The following is a 22,752-nucleotide window of genomic DNA, read 5'->3' on the forward strand; positions in this document are numbered from 1 at the left end:
CGGTCGATGAAGCCTGGCCGAGATCGCTCTGACAGAAGCACTTAGGCCCCGCTGTGTCCATCAGTCTCTCTCTGCCGCCCATATATTCTACTGTCAGTCTTAGGAAAACACGTCCTGTGTCAACACAGACCAGAGAAAGACAGATACAGAGTGTGTGTGAGAGAGAGAGAGAGAGAGAAGTATGCATGTGTGTACGAGTGCGTGTGTGTGTATGAGCATGTGTGTGTGTGTGTGTGTCAGAGAGATGCAAGTCTGCATGAGTGAATATGTGTCTATGTGAGCCTGTGTGAGTGTGGGTGTGTGCACGTGTGTGTGTGTGCGCGTGCATGTGTGTGGGTGTGTGCATGTGTGTGTGTGCATGTGTGTGGGTGTGTGCATGTGTGTGTGTGCATGTGTGTGTGTGTGTGTGTGTGTGTGTGTGTGTGTGAGAGAGAGAGATGCATGTCTACATGAGTGAGTGTGTGTCTATCTGAGCCTGTGTGAGTGTGGATGTGTGCGTATGTGTGTGTGTGTGTGTGTGTGTGTGTGTGCGTGCGAGTGTGTGTACATGTGTGTTTGTGTGTGTGTGTGTGTGTGTGTGTGAGAGAGAGAGATGCATGTCTGCATGAGTGAGTGTGCGTCTGTCTGAGCCTGTGTGGGTGTCTGTGTGTCTCTCTCTGTTCCACATGACACCAGGCTCCTGCAGCCTGACAGCTCTGAGATGTGGTACAGTGAGCTGGGGGCTGATGAGTGTTTCTCACTATTCCATCTACCCCCCTTCAGCGCCCCTCACCCCCCTTGGCCCCCGCCCCCGAGGAAGACGAGGGGGAGAAGAGCTGTGGTCCAGCCGGCTTCTGGGAGGCTCTCACACCCTGCAACGGCTGCCGAAACCTGGGCTTCCCAGGGCTGTCTCAGGTACTTTGCCCCAACACTACAGCACCCCCAATATCGCCACAACACACCCCACATACTACACCTCAACTGTAAACTCACTGCACTGTGCTCCTCTGTCTACCTCAACACTATACACGCATATTAGAGATTCACTGTGTACTCTAGCACTGTACATCTATATTGAAATTTCACTCTGTACCCTAAAATCATACGTCAAATCTATAACCCCATCCTTTACCTGCATATGATTCCCCCACTATGTACCCCTATACTGTCTGTCTTCACCTCCATTCTGAACCCCTGACTCATTACTCATAGTCTTTCCGGATATAGCGGAGTGAAGCTGCACTCAGGCTCAGAGCTGTGTTAATTAAATGGCCGGGAGACTGCGCAACAGTGGCGCTAATTGGCGCTCGCGCTGATAACACCCCCTTAAACGCTGGCGGGTTATCTCACCAACCTTTCACCTCTGCATCGAGTTAAATGGGATCTGTTTTCATTCAGAAATCCAATCAGTGAATCATTCAGCAAACAGAAAGCAAAAAAAACAACAACCATATAACAGCAACACGCAGGTGAGCGATATTTGCGATACCCCCCCCCCCCCCTCTGTCTTCCCCTGCCGGCCCGCCTGCCATGCCATCTGACAACACCCGGGGGCCGCCGGCTCACTGCGGGTGCCGCGTTCTGTGGGGGCCCCTTTGTATCCCAGCGGGTTACCATGGGAACGGGCTGGAAGGTAACGAGCGCCGGCTCGGCTCTGGAAGTTTCTCCAGGTTCCTGTCAGGGAGAAGCTCGACGCTGTCACCATGCGCGCTGGTTACACAGAGGAGGCTGTGGCGGAAGATTCGGGGGGGGTGATGCTAATGTAGGAACACATGGTTTATTATTGTCCACTGGACTCTTAACATTTTGCTAATGTGTTATCTCATCCTCATCCTCATAACACCTATCCGTATGCCTTAGATTGATATTAAGAAAGAGAAAAAAATAATATGACGGTGGTGATAGGAACATCCAGTCTTTTTATGAAATATGGGATTTCAGCTGCCACAGAACATACTGTAATTTTATATGTGATTTTGCTGATATCAGGCTCTGCTAAGAAAAGCTATCTCCAGAATATGCATATGAGCGGCTGTGATTAGACAGAGTGAATGAGAATGGCGGAGCCCTGATGCCAGTCCGCAGTGTAATAGGAAGCTGAAGATCTGAATCACGGCTGAAACAGGAAGCTGAAAAGCTTATTCAGCGCTGACACAGGACGTGAAAAGGCTGATTCAGGGCTGAAGCAGGAAGCTGAAGATCTGATTCAGGGATCAAATGGGAAGGTGAAGATACGGACCAGGGGGGTTACAGTTCAGGAGACTCACTAAACTGTGTATGTATGATCCGATAGGTTTGAGGAGACAAACTGCCCAGGGAGAATATGGCTTTCAAAACAGAGGTGGAAAGAGAGGAAGCAAAGTAGCTATTGAACCTGCTAGTTGTCATCAGGTATAATGGATGATTTAATATTAATTAGCTGACAAATTGTTATATATACATGACATATACATGATATATTTTGCCCTCTTGATTTTTATTGTCGTTGGCATATTCTTCCATATGCGTTCTGTTTTTTGTGAAACAAACTATTTACTATTTAGTTTGTGGTGACAGTAGTATTCAATTGATTCAGGTTTATTTGTGCAAAATAAGGCTGCATTTGGACTTGCATCTCTTCTGTTAAATCAGCTTTTTGTCACAGTTTGCGAAGGGCGTGAATACATTTTCCAGTCCATTAGGTCAGCGACTCAGGCCACAATCACAAAGTTGCGCTAAAGGTCGACTGCGGCAGATTGCTTCTCCCTTTTCCAGCTGATTGCACGGGCACCTTCCCGCCGGAGTGGCCCATTTCCACCTGATTGAGTCCTGGTGGTTGTCTGGGAACTCTGTGATTTATTCCTCCAGGGGGAAAGCCGTTTTAGCTGGGGGGGCTCTGATTGCCCTCCTGAAATCACCGCCACTTCTTGCAAAGAAAGTTTGAGGCTTGAACCTTTTCACCCGAATAAAGGAGCGGCTCCGTTCCTGTCGAGTTTGGTGAACTGAAGGGCGTGTTTATGACAGCGAGGAGGAAGAGAGGACCTGTCCCCTGGGTTTCACGTAGGGCAGAGTGAATTGCTATGATTCTCCTTTGTGCAAGGTTATTACCAGTCTCTCTTTCCCGTGAAGCTCTATTCCCTGTAGTGCAGTGTGAATTTTGTGAATCTGAAGGGCCCTACATGAAGAATAGAACCAAGCTGTGTGCGCGTGTGTGTGTGTGTTGGTGTGTATGCATGCACACATCTGTATCTGCATATGTGTGTGAAAGAAAGCGTGTGTGTATGTGTGTGCATGTGTGTATAAGAGAACAAGAGAAAGAGTGACACAGAGAAAGAGTGTCAAGGGAGGAAAGAACTGTGCTGTAGTGTGTGCACTATACCACTGTGCTATACTAGTGTGCCATAGCAACCGCTCATTGTTCTGCTCTCACTTTCTCACCGCTGATAGAGGGCCCTGTCAATCATCTCTGTCCTTCTCTCCTTCTCTCTGCTATCCGCCAGGGCTCCAGAGCAACAGCCAGTCCTCACAGAGCTCAAACTCTTAACCTCTTCCTCCCTCATGTCTTCGGCTCCTCTCCACGTCTCTCACCCGGGCTGATGAGGCGGTATTGATCGCCGTGGAGACGCGGTCAGGGCTGCGAGCCGCTGTCACTCAGTGTGTCAGTCGGCGGGCGTGGGGCGGGCGCGGTTTAATCCGCGCCGCCGGCGCTCGCAGCTCGTGTTTAAATGGAGCCGTCGGTTCGGAGGACTGGCCAGAGTCACAGCCGGAGAGAGGCGGGGAGACTGTAAACAGATAAACCACACATATACACATGCACAGGAATGCAGAGGGCAGTATAGAGACCTCCCTGTGAGGCACAACACACACACACACACACACACACGCAGAGGATAGTGTGGAGAGTGAAGGTCTCTGTCACACACACACAAACACACACACACACACACACGCACACACACACACACACACACAGTTGATAGTATGGAGAGTGAAGATCTGTCTGCGAATGGGACCTGCTGACACTGCAGTCTCTTCCCAGAGTCCACTGATATTAAGCCGGGAGCTAAGAATAGGCAGAAATAGCGTTCATTCTTGTCTCCAGTTTTCCTGATTGTCAGATGAAAGACCAAGACTTCATTCAGTACATCCCTCTCTACTGTTCTGACCTCATTACCAACAGCCATCAGTCTGCTGAGCACTAGTGTTATCACAGAGTTCTCTTGTAAACTAGTGTTATAGTTGTGTTCTGTACATTAGTGTTGTCACTGTATACTCCTGTAGGGTAGTGGTATGACTGCGCACTCATGCTGAATAGTTTATCACCGGTACTCTTGTATTACAGTGGTGTTATCACTGCATACTGTTGTGGAGTGTTATTTCTGTGTAGTCCTATGGTGTAATGCTATCACAGCGTACTCCTTTGGAGTAATGTTACCACTGTGTCCATTAGCAGTTGCAGTACAATCCCCTCACAGTCCTCATATCTATGTTAGACGTTACAACACGTCTGCATTGTAGGCTGGACCACAGGAGGAGGGTCGAAGGCCAAGGGTAGTTTTTCAGAATCAGAACTTATGAGGGCTCTGCCAGGTCGCAGTTCACAGTGCCGCCAGCAGGGGGAAGCAGGGCTCACGGCTGCAGGTGCATTGTGGGAGAAATGTGCGAGCTGAGGCAGGAAAGATAATGTTGTCACACTCCAGTCCTCCCACTGTCTCTAAGTGTGAGGACGACAGCCGCTCTCTGACTGCGAGGTGTGAGGGAAGCGTGGGTGGTGCCAGTGGAGGTAGGGGGGGGGCCGAGCTGGGCAGTGGCGTGGAGAGGGGTGCTTGGGATTTCCTAGCTCCCGAGGAAATGTTTTTTTTTTTTTTCGAAACAAAGTTGGAACTTATTCATTTCTGATCCCTGCAGAGAGAGAGAGAGAAGGGGAAAGAGAGTGATAGGCTCGCTCCGGTTGCTAGGAGACACAGAATTCATAAAGTGCGAGGCGTGGGATCGCCGCCCACCTCACATTGACGAATTGGGGGCTGGATCAAAACGGGCGCGTCAGAGGCCTGCGCAAAACCAGGGACCGACGACGCCAGCCGAGCTGTGTGTGTCAAAATCTTAAAGTCCCCCCCATTATTCTCCTCTTTCTCTTTCGGCCTCTCTCTCTCTTTCTCTCTCTCTCCTTTCCACCTCTCCCTCGTTTCTCCCTGTGTCTCTGTCAGGTGCCGAGAGCCAAGAAAAGCTGTAGGGAAAACACAGGTAGAGGAGAGACCAGTCAGCTTCCGGGTTGATTGCCTCTGGTCTCTCTGTGGTTGGCACGGACAACCTCGTCTTTGTCCCAGACGGTGATGTCATAATCCAATCAGCCTTGGTATTCCGTTGAACGTTCCATTGCATTGCGGAACTTTGCCCTTGAGTATCTCCACTGAAGACATCTGTAATAGCCCTTTGATGCAGATTGCAGAACTGCCTTGGACGTTCTCCTTCAGCTTAACAATAGACAGTATAATTCCTCCTTGTAAATGACTGGAGAGGTTTGTTGTTTTTAGGGTCAGGTCTGAAGGCTGCACGGAATTTTCAGGGAGAATTTAATTCTGTGCTCTCTTTCGTACACAAGAAAAGATGACTTGCTTTTTCTAAGCACGCAAACTAAACCCTGTAGGTGGCCGATGTAAAATATGAATATCCCTTTTTTAAACTGCCAAAATTAACATGCGATTCTCATTGGTTAATATGTCCCTGTCTGAGAAGCATACCCACGGGACATCTGTGATTAATTAGTGAACGGGACTCGTTAATAACTCAGTGAACTCCGCTGGTGGAAAAGGTCAGAATTCCCCCCTGTGCGCCGGGGGATTTTAACATTAAAAGGGAGAAAGGAAACCGTGTCCTGCGGGAAACTCTGGAAGGACGCTGGTGGTCCCCTTCTCTCTGTGGAGAACACAGGAAGGGGAACCCTACAGAGGTGTGGAATATCCAAGTGAAACACTGGGTGGTTGGCTATGTCTCACTGCCGAAGCTCCACTTTTGTGCTGTGCATGTGAGTTTATCTCAGCGATAAAACAATATTATAGTGCTGTGTGTGTGATTGTATCTCGTTGGTAATACTACGCTGTAGTGCCCTATGAATTAGTATATCTGCTAATACTCTTGTGCCTGTTATGCTCTGCATGTGAGTATATCTCATTACTAATACTCCTGTTACCCATAAAGTGTTGTGTTGCACCGTGTGAGAATATCTAGAAATGTTCCTGGATAATACTGTTTGTGAGTTTTCTCACAGCTACTGTACAATGATAATTGTCTCACTTACAACGCAGGTATAATACTATGTGAGTGCAATTCATTGCTAACTCTCTTGGACAGTGTGTGTGAGAATGTCATTCCGTAGATGTGGGGCTTAATGGAGGCACGGTGCTTTTTTTTTCGTACGTGAGTGTCTTGTTGGTGTGCAACACGGTGTAGCGTTCGTGTCTCCGTCCGCCCGTCCCTCGGTGAGGTGGAAGGAGGGTGTGGCCGAAGCGCGCTGCGATAAGTATCCCATCAAATGGTGACGAGCGCGCGTGCTTTACGGGCCCAGCCAGCCGCACTGTGCCCTGCGACTCCTCTGTCGTAAAATTCAGACGGCCGCCGCCGCGTTTTACCGCTGCATTCAAAGGCAAATTCACAGTCCCCCTGTAAAGCCGTCAGACGGCCCACCTCGCTCTTTCCTGGGGCGATTCTCCCATGATTCAGCGCCGATTTGGTGATTTGGTGGCCAGTCAGCTTCCAGACGTCTGCTGAAGCACGCAACAGATGCCACTGCAAAGGGCTGTTAAAAAAAGATGACCGCTCGACCTCAGCGCTGCTCTGGTGGTCATTCCGGTGTTAAGCAGAGAACAGCAGCAGATGAGAGGAGCAGTGTGATGTCCTCTGACTGATCAGCCGATGCAGAGGAGTATAGGAATGCAGTTTCAATTAATGATAAAGCAGATTTTTTAAACCAATTAATGATGAAGCATAATCAGCCAATCTGGCAACCCTGCGTGGAATCACGGTCATAGGTGTTTAAAGGGTCAAAATCTATGGCGTCATCACTGGACACCCATGGAAATCACGACCAAGCGAATGAGCTACGCCCGCCGATCCCGAGTGACGTTATCAGAGCCGATGGAAATTTTGGAGGATTTTTTCTCCCCCCCTGTGTCTGTCTTTTGGAAGCCGTTGAGGTTCTCTGCCATGCTGACTCAAGCGGTCGCTATGGAGACGCCTCTCATGATAACCGTAAAAAGAAATGTATGTACACTTCGGCGCTGACGCCACTGCGCCCAAATTAGCGCCGTCTTTCCGTTATGGGTTTAATGAAATCGACCTGGGTGGACCCAGCGAAATTAAATTTAGAGCGCTTTGCGCATGATCCCATATTAATCCCCGAGTTCTTTTATTTAGGACCAGACATTTCTCCTACCTATTCACTTTAGGTAGAAGGATTGCACACTGTCTGACAGACGGTGGCTCTGTATGCAGGTCCAGATAAACGTGTACAGTGTCTGCCTGCAGGACTTCATTTGAGAGGGATGTGTAGGAGAAAGACATTTCCGCATGTGTGATTGCACATTTTGTTTGTTTATGCGTGCAGATGTCTGCATGCGTGTGTCTGTGTATGTGTGTGTGTGTTTGTGTGTGTGTCCGTGTTCATGTTTGTTCATATATGTGTGTGTTTGTGTGTGTGTGAATATGTGCGTGTGCACGTGTGTTTGTGTATGTGTATGTGTGTGTGTGTGTGTGTGTGTGTGGGTATGTTTGTGCGTGTGTGTCTGTGTGTGTGTGCTCGTGTGTGTATGTGTGTGTGTGTGTCTGTGTGTATGTGTGTGGGTATGTTTGTGCGTGTGTGTCTGTGTGTGTGTGCTCGTGTGTGTATGTGTGTGTGTCTGTGTGTATGTGTGTGGGTATGTTTGTGCGTGTGTGTCTGTGTGTGTGTGCTCGTGTGTGTATGTGTGTGTGACACCAGCCCGCTGAGGTCTGAATAAAGGCTCTGCTCTATCAGTGCACCTGCAGCTGCTCCATATCCCTCTCCCTCTCCCCTCTGCCCCTCTCTCTGTAGGAGAAAGGGCATCTCTGTCTCTCTCTCCCTCCCCCCTCTCCTTCCCTCTCTCCAAACTAATAGTCTTCATGAGGAAATGCCAGCAAATTACAGCTTCCCTTCAGATGAGATACTGTATGAACCTCTGTGCAGGAGGAAGATGGGAGAGAGAGGGCGGGAGAGAGGAAGAGAGGGGTGAGAGAGAGGGCGAGAGGGGGCCGGACAGTGCGTTTCGGACCTGTCAGCACAGTGACAGTGTGTGAACTGGGCTGAGTCTACACAGTGCAGCTCTGTGCAGTGAGCGGAGATCCCGGGAGCGTCAGCTGCCCCTTTCTGGGTACGAGCCCAGAGCCCTGGGGCCCAAGGGTGGGCGGGTGGGCGGGAGGGGGTTGCGAGGGGGGGTTGGTTAGGGGTCAGCCGGGAATCACGCGGCCCCTGCGTCCTGCAGAGCCGGGGATGAGACAGCAGGAACAGTGCGCTTCCTGTTTGGGTTAGAGCCCGGCACCCGTGTGCGCATGAGACCTGCTAATTACAGGCCGGGGGAGCTCTCTCTGCTCTCTGTTTGTTTGTTGTCTTCCTGTCGAGGAGACACAAGGTCTTCACTGTCCTATCTGTGCAGTGTGAGAGAGAGAGGGAGAGAGAAAGAGAAAGAGAGAGAGAGAGAGGGAGGGAGAAGGACCAAGCGCTGACACAACTCGGCGTGAACCGGGAGGGTTTTCAAACTTTTCGGAGGTGGCGGGGGAAGCGGAAAAGTGCGCCAGGTATCCACCTTTAACTTCCTCTTTGTGAGTATTTTTCGGTCCCCGCGATTCTGCGGGGGGCTCGGCTGTCGTCACACACGCGGGCCCAAGCCAGCGGCGGCGTGTCCGTTTCTCCATTCAGAGAGCGAGGAACTGTTGAGCTTTAGTCTTTGCCCTTGTATTGAGAGGAGGTGGGTGGGGGGTGGGGGGGTGTAGGAAAGTGTTGGCAGAGGCAGAGAGAGTAGGTTCAGCTCTGGCTCTTTAGGGCTTTAGCAGAGTGTGCTTGCTCGCTCCCTTCAAACTCCTGCTCTGCTTCTGTGGCTGATCAAACGGAAGAGGGAAGCTCCTTTTTTGTTCCCCTCCAAACCCCACCACACTTGTTCTCTTTCTACTTCGTCTAATAATATATCACCATGGGGTAGAATTTGCTGCGTGGTGCAGAAAAAAAAGTCCAGTCTGACATATACTCGACAAAAAGTGTGTAATAGTCTATCTGGCGGCTTTGCTCTGTCCTTCCCTCTTGTTATCTGTCTCTTTGTACATCGTTCCAGAGCTCACTGCCTACCTTAACCTCCTGTCTGTCTCAATGAATTCTCTCACGCTGTTCTCTGGGTCCCGCACCATCTCAGAACAAAGTTACAGGAGAGAGATAAGAAAGATGGAGTGAGGCAGAAAATGGATTGACAAAGGGAGAAAAGAAGGAGAGAGCGACAAATAGAGAGAAAGAAGAGGGATAGACAGTGGTCTGCGTCACCTCCTTCAGGATATGTACAGATACTACAGATCACTCTTTCCACCGTGATGATAACTGTCCTGTTATATCCTTCTCTTGGGTAAAAATCGGATCTGTCTATATTTCATATTGCAGTAGCTGGCGGGGGATCCTCAGGTCTGGAGTTATATTTTACACTGGCAGAGTGTTGACCATCCACGTGTGTGTTCACCACTAGTAGATTATTGACCATATCTGTGTGTAATTAACACTAGCAGGGTGTTGATGATCTTTATGTGTAGTTAACACTAGCACTATTTACTATCTCAGTAATTAACAAAAGTATATGCTCTCATGTCTTCCTGTGTAAGCAACACAAGTGGTGTAGACTGTATCTGTGTATATAATTAACACTGGCAGGGTGTTGATAATATCCGTTTGTAATTAACACTAAGAGTGTTCACTACCTCTCTGTGTAATCACAAACAGTGCTGACTGTACCTCTGTGTGTAATTAAGAGCAGCAGAGTGTTGGTGATCTCTGTGTAATCAACCTTAGGAGTGTTCACTGTTTCATTTTGTAATTAACACTACCAGGGTGTAGACTGTATCTCTGTTTGTAATGAACACTAGCAAAGTGTTCTAGCCGAGCGTGAGCGAACTCCATTGACTGCATATTTCTGGATGGGTGGGTGCACTGTATGAGATCCTGTTGTTTTTCATATTCAGAGCTGAATGAGGCATAGAGCATTGAGTACGGCTGTACTTGGACTGTGGTGTATTTTTCTGTGGGGGGTGGGAGGGGGTTTAGGACTCTGTATGTTTGTCATGTGTAGGTGGGCATGGGGTGCATCAAGCTCCTCTAGACGGGTTGCAGTCTCTGGGTAATGTAGGCGGATCCTCTGTCAGGAAGAAAGATGGCTGCTGCCTTTAATCATAGAGGCTGGCAAGGCCGCGAGACCCCCGGGGGGAGGGGGGGGGGGATCGATATGGTCCGGAGGAAACTAGCGTGATGACACTCGCTGAGCACTGAGCGATGACCGTGCCTCCCGGATTGGCTCGGACGAGGAGCCACGCCCAACACTGCCATGACCCCCCTGCAGAAAAATATCTGAGCCAGAGATCAGTGTTGAGTGTAGTGACATTACTGTAATGATGATAAAGCAGTGCATCGTGGGTAGGAATGGGCCCTGCTTGAACTTGTGAGCGGGCTTTCCTGTGGGCTCATAAACCATTTCCTCATTCTTTAGAAAAACAAGACTATATTTCAAAGTTGCATTTTTACCCCATTTTTCCTTCGAATGCATGAGTTATGTCTTTCCATTTACACAGTTCAGCAAAATTAATTTTCAGAATTGTTTGTGCTGAAAAAGTACCTCTCACATTTTTTTGCAATGCAAGTCAAGGAGAAATGTTGAAGTTAATCAGTACAAGAGCATTATGAAAATTTAGAGGTACAATCTACAGCCGAAGTCTCTCAAGCATATTAAGAGGAATTATAGTTATAATGCCTCCTGCATTAAGATAGCACTTATCATTCAAGGACCTCAGACTGCTTTACAATAGATTCTTAATATATGGACCAGAGAGCCATGTTACTGAATTCAACATTGAAAATTCCATCTGCGCCATTGTTGAAGCTAGAGTTATTCTGATGTAACAGAACGTGGAGGTTTGTCATTCCACATATTTAATACGCAGCCAGCACTGATCACTTAAAGTCTTTCCTCCTGACGAGGGACAGGCCCTTGCAGTTCAGCCTGCTTGCCTGCCAGCGATGCTAATACTGTAATGATATGGTCATTACAGCATGTTCATTCAGCGTGTGATCTCATGTGCTTATCCTCTCTGCTCCCGCCAGTCCTGGAGTTTAAAGGCTGCTGAACTCTTCTGATTCTTTCCAATGGGAGATAGGAAAAATCTGTCTGCTGGAGTTTGCCATCCTGCTGAACTCTTCTGATTCCAATGGGAGATGAAGCATCTTGGTTTAATGATTACGGCTTGCGATGGGGCAGGGGGAAGGGGGGTGATTATCAGATCAGACAGCAGGGGGAGCTCTTATGTAATGCTGTTTTGAGCATTATCTGCTTTGTCAACACACTTTGTAAACTGTCCATGTGTCTGTGACACATCTGTCCTGTTAGTTCAGATTATCTTTTACTGTTCAGACAAAGCTCTATTTCAAAGTTTTAGCTTGTGCACACATCTCCCGAGAGATAGCCCATTATGTCTGTGTAACAGTGGGGTAAACGGAACTTGGTGTGGCCATGTTTGAGGTTGTCTCAAAAGGTCGGTTCGTCTTGCCCTCTTCTGGCCTCCTGCAGGACTCCAAGCGGGCCGTGGAGATCGTTCCGTCCCCGTCGCTGGACGTCTTCCTGCCCGAGGACGAGGACAACCCCTACGAGTTTGTCGCCACCGCCGTCACCCGCAAGCCCTGCTCACTCGACATCACCCGCCTCAACACCTGCTCCAAGAACGGTGAGTAGCGCCCCGGGGGACGCCACGGTAATGGCCCCACCCGTTTCCTCCAAGGGGGGGGGGGTGTCACATCTGGGGTCGTCATGATGACCCCCCTCACCTGTGTCCTCTAAGAGGAAGGTGTCATCTCTTTGGGTGTCACAGTGACAGCCTCACCTGTTTCCTTCAAGAACAGGGAATCAGATCTGGGGTTAGCATAGTAACTCCCTCTTAAGCTTCTCTCCGGGAATTGTAGAGGTCACGATGAGACCCACCCTGGTGTGGAGCATTCTGTGAGTGATCTGTGTGTAACAACATGTATTTATAAATTAATATTTATATATTATATGTGGGATACAATTAGAACAAAGCTAGTTTAGGAATCTGTGTGGAACAAAGTGTATGTATATATGAATGGAGAATTAGATATGTGTGCTCAATGCATGTAAATAGCTGATTTGAAATCTGGTGTATGTTTGTATGTATTTATGTATGTATGTTTATTCTTATTCTGAGATTCAAATGAACTAATTACATGCACAGTGCGTACATGTTTAATTCCCCATTAAAAACTGGCATGCAGGCAGCCAGTAGTTGGAATTACTAGCAGTGTGTACATGCATAGTGTACTTGGAGAATTACCTGTTAGCTGAAGTAGCAGTCATGCGCATATAGAGGGACAGCACTGGATTGAATTTTTATGCAAAATACTAGACCGTTGTTAAATATGGTAGTCTGCCTTCCATGATACTGTAGGAACAACAAAAAATGTAGTGTTATTCGTTTTCAGCCATTGTTTAGGATGCGATGTGCATTATTTGTAATTTAAATGCATGCACATTAAAGTCAATTAATGCCAATGGCCCAAGAATTCCAAACAAGATGTTTACATAATTTAATGTTCCTTTAATATTGATATGCCACGTGTCTTACACAGGAATTGTCAATGCCTCGCTGCACGTGTGTTATCCTTTGTATCAAATTTGGGATACGTCAGTGTTCGGGTCCGGCTTTTGGATGTTAGCGCGTGTGTGAGCACGGTCACAGTCTCAGATGGTTATGTGCTGCCCGCTGCTTCCCACTCCCTGCGCGCTGCTCACAGCCTGTCTGGCGGGCTTTTCCGGCTGATCTCCCCGACACGTCCTCACGCCACTGCCCGCGACAGCCGCGCATCTGCTGGCCTCGCTCCCTGCCCGTCGGTGCCACTTTCCGCCTGCCCCCCCGGCACCCCCCAGCCCCCCCCCCGGCGCCCCGTTGGGGACGGCAGGTTTCGGAGTCCCTGCCAGCTGCTCCTGTCCCAGCTCCCAGGCCGTCCCGTGCTCACGTGCGCGCCGAATCTGGTCGCCCCGTGTCCGCTGTCCCCGCGGCGGCATGCCCGGCTTCCTCTCCGTTTCCTGTTTGTGTGACCACACTTCCTGTCCGCGACTGCGAGAGCGTGGCGCGCGAACCTTGGAATGTGTGCAAGAGGTGGCCGTATCAGAGAGGTCGAGCCATTGTTCGGATACAGCGGCGCTCCAATCTGGTGATGTGCAGAATAGTCGGACCCCCTGCAATATCCGTGGTCGTCCATTTAGTTCAGGGGTCATCACAGTGAGTCAAAATGGCGTGGGGCAGAGGAGGGCCCTTATCAATATTGCCACCTCCCCACTCCTGAATAGATGCCTGGGTTCCTTTTGCAAGGCCACCATGACAGCTTCTGACAGCTGCGTGACTTTGTGAGGAAGTCCTTCGAGCCCAACAATGTGCAGGGTTCAAATTATAGCAATCATAACCCTTTTTCCCCGACCAAGGGCCTTCAGCCTGCGGTCACCCGAGCTTGATTTCAGACTTTTCCACTCGACTCCTGAACTCCCAAAATATAGCCCGCAGTGTTTACCCGTCTGACTGTAATTACACTCTGTGTTCCGTCGAAATGCCACAAGGTTGTACAGAAATACAGGTTTTGTGCACTCTGTCGTTGCTTTGTTTGTGTTTACTTTGAGAGCAAGCGCTGAGAAGTTTTGTGGAAAACATCCAATGACGTATCGCTTTTTGGAAGGGATGGCAATATACAGATTATGGAGGAAGCAGCTGCTGTCCCTTTTAATTTTCTTTACTTGTTTTTTCCTTTTTCTTAACTTCTTTACTTTTCCCACTTACTTGGTCTCATATGACAGCTGGCTCTGCCGCCAAAACCAGGGAGCCTCCGGGAACTCTCACACTCAGCTCAGTTATAAAGAGAGAGACTGAGAGACGGAAGGTGGGAAATTGAGCAAAATTGAGGAATATGTTCAGTGCCACCGACCGGAAAGCCTTGGTGGAGCGTCCATGGCTGTGCCCTCTAAACGAATTACAGAAGGAGGGGAAAGAGAGAGGGAGTACCTGTCTCCTGTGGTGCTCAAACTTACTGCCAGGTGCTGTCACAGCTCCCTGGGCAGGCCCTGCCCACACTGTGGCCTAAGAGAGGGAGAAAGGGGGAAGCTGATTGGTGAGACCGAGGGAGGGAATGCAGAAAGAGAGAGGAGAGCGATGGGAGAGAGAGAGAGAGAATATAAGGGAGAAAGAGAATAGTCAGGGAAGGAGAAAGAGAGATGAGAGAGACATACAGAGAGAGAATAGATTACTGTTTTTGTAATCAATTTTGTTTTTTAAGTAAATGCCAATAATTTGAATTTCAATGGAGAGAAAAAGGGAATAGTGGAAGTGGAAGAGAGATGAGGCACAAAGGACAGAGATGAGAGAGAGGGAGAGAATAGAGAGAGAAAGAAGAGAGAGATGAGAGAGAGTTTGAGTTCTAATCTTGCTTTATTGGGACATCACGTCACATGTTAGATGCAACTGATTCTGAAGAAATGAAACAACAAGGAAGAAAAAGGAGAGACAGAAGACAGTGATGAGAGACAGAAGAGAGAGGGAAAGAGAAGAGAGATGAGAGAGGCATAAGTCAGAGATGAAAGGGGATGAGAGAGATGAGGGCAGTACAGTGTCCTCTCTGTCCATTCATATGACTAGGAGTTACCCAGGTAACAAGGAAATGACATAAAACCAGCTTGCTATTATACAGGCACAGAACAGCATGTGATTCATTTTGGGATGATTTGATTTTTGTGCAGAGCAGTGGTTACCAGGTTGCAGCCACGAAGCCTTTAGACTGTAGTCACATCAAAATAACACGGAGGGGATAGGTATAAACAGGGGCGCCTGAGTTCCCCACCTGTTTTTTTTACCATTCACCTAGGTGACAGCAAAGGCTTCTGGGAACTGTGAAGGATGACTGTAAACATACGCCCTCTGTTCTGGCGGCTGGTTGCTGGTTTATTCACCGCCTCCCCTTCTTATTTATTCTTCACGAGTGAGTCACACTCATGCTAAACCACAGGGAAATGCGATTTGCTAATGTACAGGAATCCTGGAAGATTTTCCGTCAATGTTCATTTAGTCCTAAACTTTATTTTGCCGCGCTCAACTGAGAAGTGGGAAACCCCGCTCCCATTTAGTACACAAGGCAGGTACAGTAACTAATCAACTGATGAGGGTGGCCAGACTCAGGAAGTTAGGTCTTTAGGCCAGTTGCTTTAGGGATCCTGCATGTCAGTGGAGAGTTGGTACCACTGTGTCCTGGGAAATCGATATATCCTATTTTTGGTTGCCAGAGTTGACACTCCTTTGAATGCTTCCCCCGATATACACGCACACAATCGCAACTATTTCTCACACTACAGGTCCCACTTTGCTCCAGGAAGGAAGCGCCTGGTGAAAGAAAATGGAGGCATCCAAAAAAGTCACAGGGTGCTGAGAGCGGTGAAGTGAGAGAGACCAGGCTGACTTACCCTCCCCCACCCCTGTGCAACTACAGTGGGCTCACAGTCACCATCAGCTGGCAACACAGTGGGTCTCTACACCCGGCTGTAGGGCTGAGAGTAGGGCTGTAGGGCTGAGACATATACAAATGTATATGTCAGTTCAACCCTCTAGCATTAGCATTAGCTATGTAAAATTAGCATAGATACAGTATGACTCACTGTACTTATTACACACCTGTATTGTTAGAGGGTAAGAATGAACATTTGATAGGAGCAAGCTAATTTAGAGATATAGTTTTTGAATGGCTAACCGGCTTACTGTGGAAGCTTGACAGGAAAATGTTACGGGTCTTAATGAGCATAAGTGTGAGCAACGCAGCTCCTGGGAGTCTAATTACAAGGGGCGTGTCCAGATGGGGTGCGAAACCACAGAGAAGCGTCAAATCAAATTACAGAGGCATGCTGGGGTTTGGTGTCACCTCACAAGGGCGTGTTTCAGCGTAGAGCTAATTCATGAAGGTGAACTGGGGTATAGAGCCAAATCATAGGCACTTGCTGGACGGTAGATTCAGACCACAGAGGGACATGGGTTGAAAGAGCATAGACATGCTGGAAGGAGTTTTTGTCAGTAAGCCTGAGAGTTTGTAACTATCACTTTAACTCTGGCCAGCAGTGCCATGTGGTGGTAAAGAATAGGGAAAGTTACTTAACCAGAATTGCCTCAGTAAATATCCAGCTGTGTTAATGGGTAGCACGTAACAATATAAGCTATGCAAATTGCTCTGGATGAGAGTGTCTCCCAAGCAGCTGTATATAATGTTGTGTAGCCCAAATACAGATTATTTTTGAATACTGGTGTAAACAGATTTGATATGAAGCTATCTTCACTTTCATGTTCACCAACGTGGCTACCCTCACCTGGAACACCCCTTAGCAACATGACTAACTCCACCTGTAACACAACCCAAGCGCTGGTTACCTAATGCCCTTGACAGCAGTCTAAGAACAGATCTTCAATGCTCGATGCCCACCCCAACTTTGTGCAAAGTTCTGTTCCTGTTGTAGCATCAGCTGCACCTGGAGCACACCTCACCAACAGGGCTGCCTTGGCCATGGCCCTGTCTGTGCTCTCCCCACCGCGGAAAAAGCAACATTGTATTTAAGTTTGCTCAGTTCTGTTCTCTGCACAAAAGATCTGAAATTGGATAATGGTCGTGATGAACAACCAAATTACCGCAAGCCATATCCTCCTCATTATGGGAGTCACGGTCCATAGGCCGTCCAGGCATTAGCGCAAAGTGTTTCAGCTCTAACCCGAGGAAAAAAAAAATAAAAGCAAAATTACACTGCGTCCTATCAAAGAAAACCTCCCGCAAAGAGGAGCACTTTAATCAGGCCCAGCTGCCGTCGCTATCAACCGCAATGCGAAACAGTGCGCGAGAAAAACAGCCTCTCATGTCTCCAGAAGGAGGGACGAGATAGAAATTGATGTCTTGAGCGGCCCGTCGTCGGTTCCATTTCGCATAACAGCGGGGAAAAGCTAACTTCTCATGGTCGCCCATTTCTAATTCGGGACGCAAATGCCTTTTCTATGGGAATGGCGGGAGAAAGGATAACGCGGGCAAGGCAGAATATGCAAAAGAGACCGGGGAACGGTCCCTATTGGAAAGAGGCATGATATGGCGCAGAAGTTAATCAGCTTTAAGTGTACCGCAGGGAAACGGTAGCAGCGGTTGACAAAAGGAATTCATTAATATCTATTATCTGGAATGTGACGGCTTAAAAGGTTGAAGACTTAGTTAGGAGGGATAGGTATGATATTATCATACCAATAAGGCAGAATATCCACCGCGGCTGACGCCTGTGTTCCTTTTATGGGTGGCGTGATTCCGAGCCGGCACGCCCCAGTGAGGCGTGCTGTGGAGAAAATGGCAGCGATTTGTTTTAAAGTTCACGTCCTCTGCGCTGCCTCAAACGCGCACAGTCCGAGGGAGGAGATGGCAAAGGCAGTGGGAAAGGCAGTGCGGTGTCTGGCCTTGTGCCGTTTCACAAAACTGTCATTGATACTGTGCGGTAGCTATGGCAGGGATTCACACACTGACCAGAGTCAGTGAGGTCTTTTCTGTTGCAGAGATCAGATTCGGTTCTGTCTTTATACCCGGGTGAGAACACCTGCTACTGGGTCGTGGGAGATGCAGGGAGGGTGGGATCCCATCGCAGCGGTGAGTGTAGAACTTCCCGGAATCGGAGGCCGATGAGGGTTTTGTGGATTTCCTCACTTGCGCAGGAAAGACATTTTCGACTGTTTTTCCAGCGCCGTAGCTGGAGCCGGTTGCCTTAACGGAGCGCGGGGTTACAGAGCCGTTTCCCGCTGAGCCGCGCTCCCCGTTTTCCCACTTTTCCTGCCGCTGATACGATTGCGGCGCTGACTCAGAGCATCTCCGCGGTGACTCAGGCTGAGCCTGTCGAGGGGAGTCCTCTCTCCCCCCCCTGAGTCCCGCACCGGGGGAGCTGCGGCAGAGAGAGATGCGGAGAGGAGAGGAGAAGAGAGGAGAGGAGGGGAGCGAAACCACCCGCCAGCCTCGAGCAGCCTCTCCACAGCCAACCGGCTCATTTACCAAACAGGGAGAGATAGGTGTCTGCAATGTTTTCATGTCTTAGCGTCTCTCTCCACAGAGATGCAGCTATATTTATGTCATCTTCAGGTTCCCAGTTGACCATTGTGGTTACAGTATTCGGCCCCAGGTGATATCAATCCAGCCTGGCCCCTTTCATGTGTACTATGTTTTTGTTTTTTATTTTGTCTTTATGCTTTTTCACCTCTTGCATCCAGTTTTGAATCAGTTATGCCATAGAACCGCCTCACCGCAGCAGGGTCTGTGCAGTGGCTCGGGGGGCAGCGAGTGCAATCCTCGGATATGCACACGCACGCCGCCCGGTGTGATGAGGGGACCCAGGCCAACCTGCCCACCGCTGTGCCCAGCGGAACAAAGCCAGTTTGTTCCGCCGCAGTGGGCCCCCCGTCATCGCAGACAAGGGACGGAGCCGGGTTTGAAGCTGGGCTGTAGGACTGAGTGCTTAGTGCAACCGAGCCTCCTCGGGAGTCTGTACATCATATGTTTGGTCAATGTGAAGGCAGGACTGAATATTTCCTCACATATTCATGAGAAATATTCAGTCCTTCTTCATATCAATATTAAGGAGGACTGAATATTTCTTCTCATATGTTAGCACTCAGGACCCTCAGAGACAGGGGTTTGCTTTAAAGCATTTAGAATACAGTCCCTCTCTAAAGTTATATTTAGTTGCTTAGCAGACAATCATCCTGAGTGGCTTATATAGATCACATTTCTTATACACTCTATGGCCAAAAGTATTTGGCCACACCTGTTTTTCAGGGTTTGGGCTAGGCCCCTTATCTCCAGCGAAGGGCAATCTTACTGCTTCAGCATACCAAGACATTTTGGACAATGCTGTGCTTCCAACTTTGTGGCAACAGTTTGGGGAAGGCCCTTTTCTGTCAGGGCTTAGGCATGGACTAAAACGCGTTTATTAACAGAATCGTCAGACAAGCAGGCAGTCGTAAACATTGAATACAATGTCGTTACAGTCCCTGTTGGTGTAATGGTCAGGCGTCAGAATACTTTTGTCCATATAGTGTATGTTATCTGTGTAGACTGCTGGATATTTACTGAGGCAATTCTGAATTAACAATGTTGCGCAAGAATACAACAGCAGTACTCCGGCAGGGAGTCAGACTGGCGCCCTTTTGGTTAGGAGCCCTGCTCTTTACTACTACGCCACACTGCTGCCCATGGCACCCGTCTCTACCCCCCACAGTGGAACTGTCAGTGGGATTCTATTCTAAGCAGTAGGAGTGCCCCACTGAAGCCCGGTTGGGCTGCGCTGGGTAATTAATCGTCACGCTGTACTGTAACACTGTGAGTGATTTCCCCTGTGTTCCAATGGTTTCAGTTAAAAGTTTTATATTAATTTGCTCCTCTGTGCAACAGTACATGTGATGCCGTGCTCTAATTCAGTGGCTGAGAGAGTGACTTCTATCGACTGTAGTGTATGTCTGATAGTGAATGTATGGTATGAGACAGGACAGTAGACATGTGTGCGAAAAAGAGAAATAGAGGTGAAAGAAATTGAAATGGAGAGAGACCAAGGTGGTTATGAGGCAACAGATGACAGAGAGAGAGAAAGAGAGAGTGAGAGGGAGGTACACTGTAATTAGAAAATTACACCATGGGGTTCTCAGTAACTATCAAACTAGGGGTTGTGCAACCTGTTTAACTATCAAACCAGGGGTTGTACAAATGCCTTGTACAATAATGACATGGGAGTGATTTGGAATACAGATCAACACTTTGATCAATTTGAATGTGAAATAAATATAGTATCAGGTCTGAATATATCCAATTCCCTTGTGGTTGTTTTTTTATACCTTTTTCCTGCACCCTTTTTATCAAGCAACACAAAGGATCTTTAAAATTTGGACTGACGCATTAGATGTTCCTCGTCAGTGGGAGATGATTTTTGGGAGGAGCGGGGTTGAAACCCTACAGCGGGCATTTTGCTCTCAGAGTCAGGGTGGCGGGTGTGATTTATGGGGAGCGCTTTACTCTCTGACGTGGTGTAGGAATTAGATTCATCGTGCCCGCACATTTGCCTCTCCCCCCACACCACACCAACCCCACACCCACCCCCGTTTCCTCGAATTCACTAATGGATCACGCATGAGGAAATCGGTCAACGCTGGGAGTTGTTTACCGCCATCCCTTGACAGCCATACACATCTGTATCTTCCCTTTACTAATTAACACATCTACAGCATACAGTAGCTTTCCTTTACAGATGCACTGACACCATTTCCTTGCGAATTACTCAGTCCCTTTGCAGTCTAATAAATCTACTCTTTCCCATTTACGGTCAAACACATCTGTGCAATTCCTTTGCCAACTATATTTGTGTGTTATGAATAAACCAAGTAAAGCACATCCTGTCCGGTTAGCTGGACTCCTATTACAGATATACTCTGTAGGATAATGTTAAATGTTATTATCCTGAATAGTACGTGCGTGTGTGTGTCTGTGTGTGCGCACGTAGCAGAGCTGATAATAACAGCAGAACTGATGAAGTAATAGCTTCTGTGAGTCATGCGTAAAGCCATAACGTCAGGGTAGCAGGTAGCGGAGAGCTTTCAGCTTTGGCATCACTCCCCGAGGTTGCAGTAAACCAGTGTTGTTACTAGTGGAGCCAGGGGCAAATTTCCTTTACCTCAGCTGGTAACGATTTTAGTTTGGTTGTGCGATGAGAACAGGGCTTTAGAGCACACCCACGGAATAGCAGACTTCTTACACGTTCACTAGATTAAAAGTTCAGATTAAAAAGTGCGAGAACTGAAACCCTGGACATGAAACAGAGAAATCAATTATGAAACTGCCGACACTAAAATTGCTCTGCAGCTTTGGGGGGAGCCCGTCTGCTGTTTAGCAGATCGTTTGATTTCCCATTCTGTCTTCAGAAACACTGCGATAAGTGAAGGCATTCTTTCCTTCCCACCTAAGACAGGTACAGGTGCATCTGACAAAACACAGCTTTGCACTCTGCTCTCTGAGTAACCACAAACCTTTCTGCTTAATACATGCCTCTGGAATATCTGTGAAATCTGTAATACATACAGTACATACATATACCTATGTACATTTGTAGTACATGTGTAACTCAAAAATAAAGATTGTACACTGCTAGACAGGATGGTATTGTGGATTTGGTTGCTGGTGAAATTTAACAGATGTGTATGCCAAGAATCAAAATTCCTTAATCAAAATTCAGCAGCATGCCTGTGTCAGATTAACTCCATTCACCTGCGATGATTCAGCTGATGCGTTTCACAAGCTGCTTGCGAGCACACCTGACACAGGCACAGAGAAGGGAGGCCAACAGGAAGCTTATTCAGGGGAGATCGGCTGTTCCTTTCATTTGCATATGGAACAAGCATTGATTTCGGAATTGGATAAGTATCACACACACACACACACACACACACACACTCAGAGGACACTGTGTGGGAGAGAGGCTCGCAAGCCTGACGTGCACACACCTGGTACCTGCACGCGTTGCCGTGGTGACGTGCAGCGGCGGTGGACATGAAAGTGAGGTGTGTGGATGAGTGGGCGTGGATTGTCGGGGCTTGTGGGGGGGGGGACACTGCAGCGGTCATCTCTGACGCCACAGAGACCTGATCAGGACGCACAGGATCATCACATACACACACACACACACTCACATGCACCTAGAGTCATACACACAGACATACTCACATGTGCGCACACACCCACACACACACTCTAACATACACACTCACACATACTCACACTCGCGCCCACAAATTCACACACATGCTTCCACACACATGCACACACACTCACAGGGTCATACGCACACACTGACATGAACACACACATACACGTGCTGACACTTGCGCGCACACACACACACAATCACACACGCACACTCACGCACATTCAGCGCTTATAGCAGTTGAGCAGGACCCACAGTATAGAACTCTACGCGACCTGTCACTCCGTTTGAGAGGAGATAAGGAGACAGTAATTTCAGGATGATTCCCAGATCCCACGACCTCCTGCTTCTGCGATGACACTATTGACTGTGTGGACTTGTGTATCCCATTGGGAGGTGTTGTTGTTTAGCCAGATCTGACATCACTGGAGGCATGACAGCAGCAGGCAGAGGCAGGTAGATCAGCTACCTGCTCCGTGCTTTGTGAATGGATACTATGAGATAGAGAAAGACTTCTGTATGTCTGCTCAAGATCTTTCTCCATGAAAAGATCTGTTTAAGTATCTGCACCGCAGGAGGTTACTTTCTGAGTTGGCAAACACTATGCGGCACTTACACAACCCGAAAATTATAGCGCAGTTGATTAGCAAAATATGCAGATTCTTGTTTTTTATATATAAATCTAAACATTGTGGTCTAGACGTTTCTTGCTTTGTGAAGCATGTATAATTTTAAATTCCTTGTTCTT

The 22,752-nt window shown here is 48.2% G+C and overlaps 1 protein-coding gene across 6 annotated transcripts in view; it reads left to right on the plus strand.

Moving 5' to 3' along the window:
• The window catches only part of LOC118770441 (ankyrin repeat and sterile alpha motif domain-containing protein 1B-like), a 199,911-nt gene that overhangs the window by 94,380 nt on the left and 82,779 nt on the right, over window positions 1-22,752 (plus strand). For all 6 annotated transcript variants that reach the window (XM_036518106.1, XM_036518103.1, XM_036518104.1 and 3 more), the window contains 2 exons: window positions 763-894; window positions 11,781-11,934. In XM_036518106.1, coding sequence (XP_036373999.1) covers window positions 763-894; window positions 11,781-11,934 — 286 coding nt within the window. The remainder of the gene's footprint in view (window positions 1-762; window positions 895-11,780; window positions 11,935-22,752) is intronic.

This window comes from Megalops cyprinoides, chromosome 23, assembly GCF_013368585.1.
Source record: "Megalops cyprinoides isolate fMegCyp1 chromosome 23, fMegCyp1.pri, whole genome shotgun sequence".
NCBI classification, from domain to species: Eukaryota; Metazoa; Chordata; class Actinopteri; order Elopiformes; family Megalopidae; genus Megalops; species Megalops cyprinoides.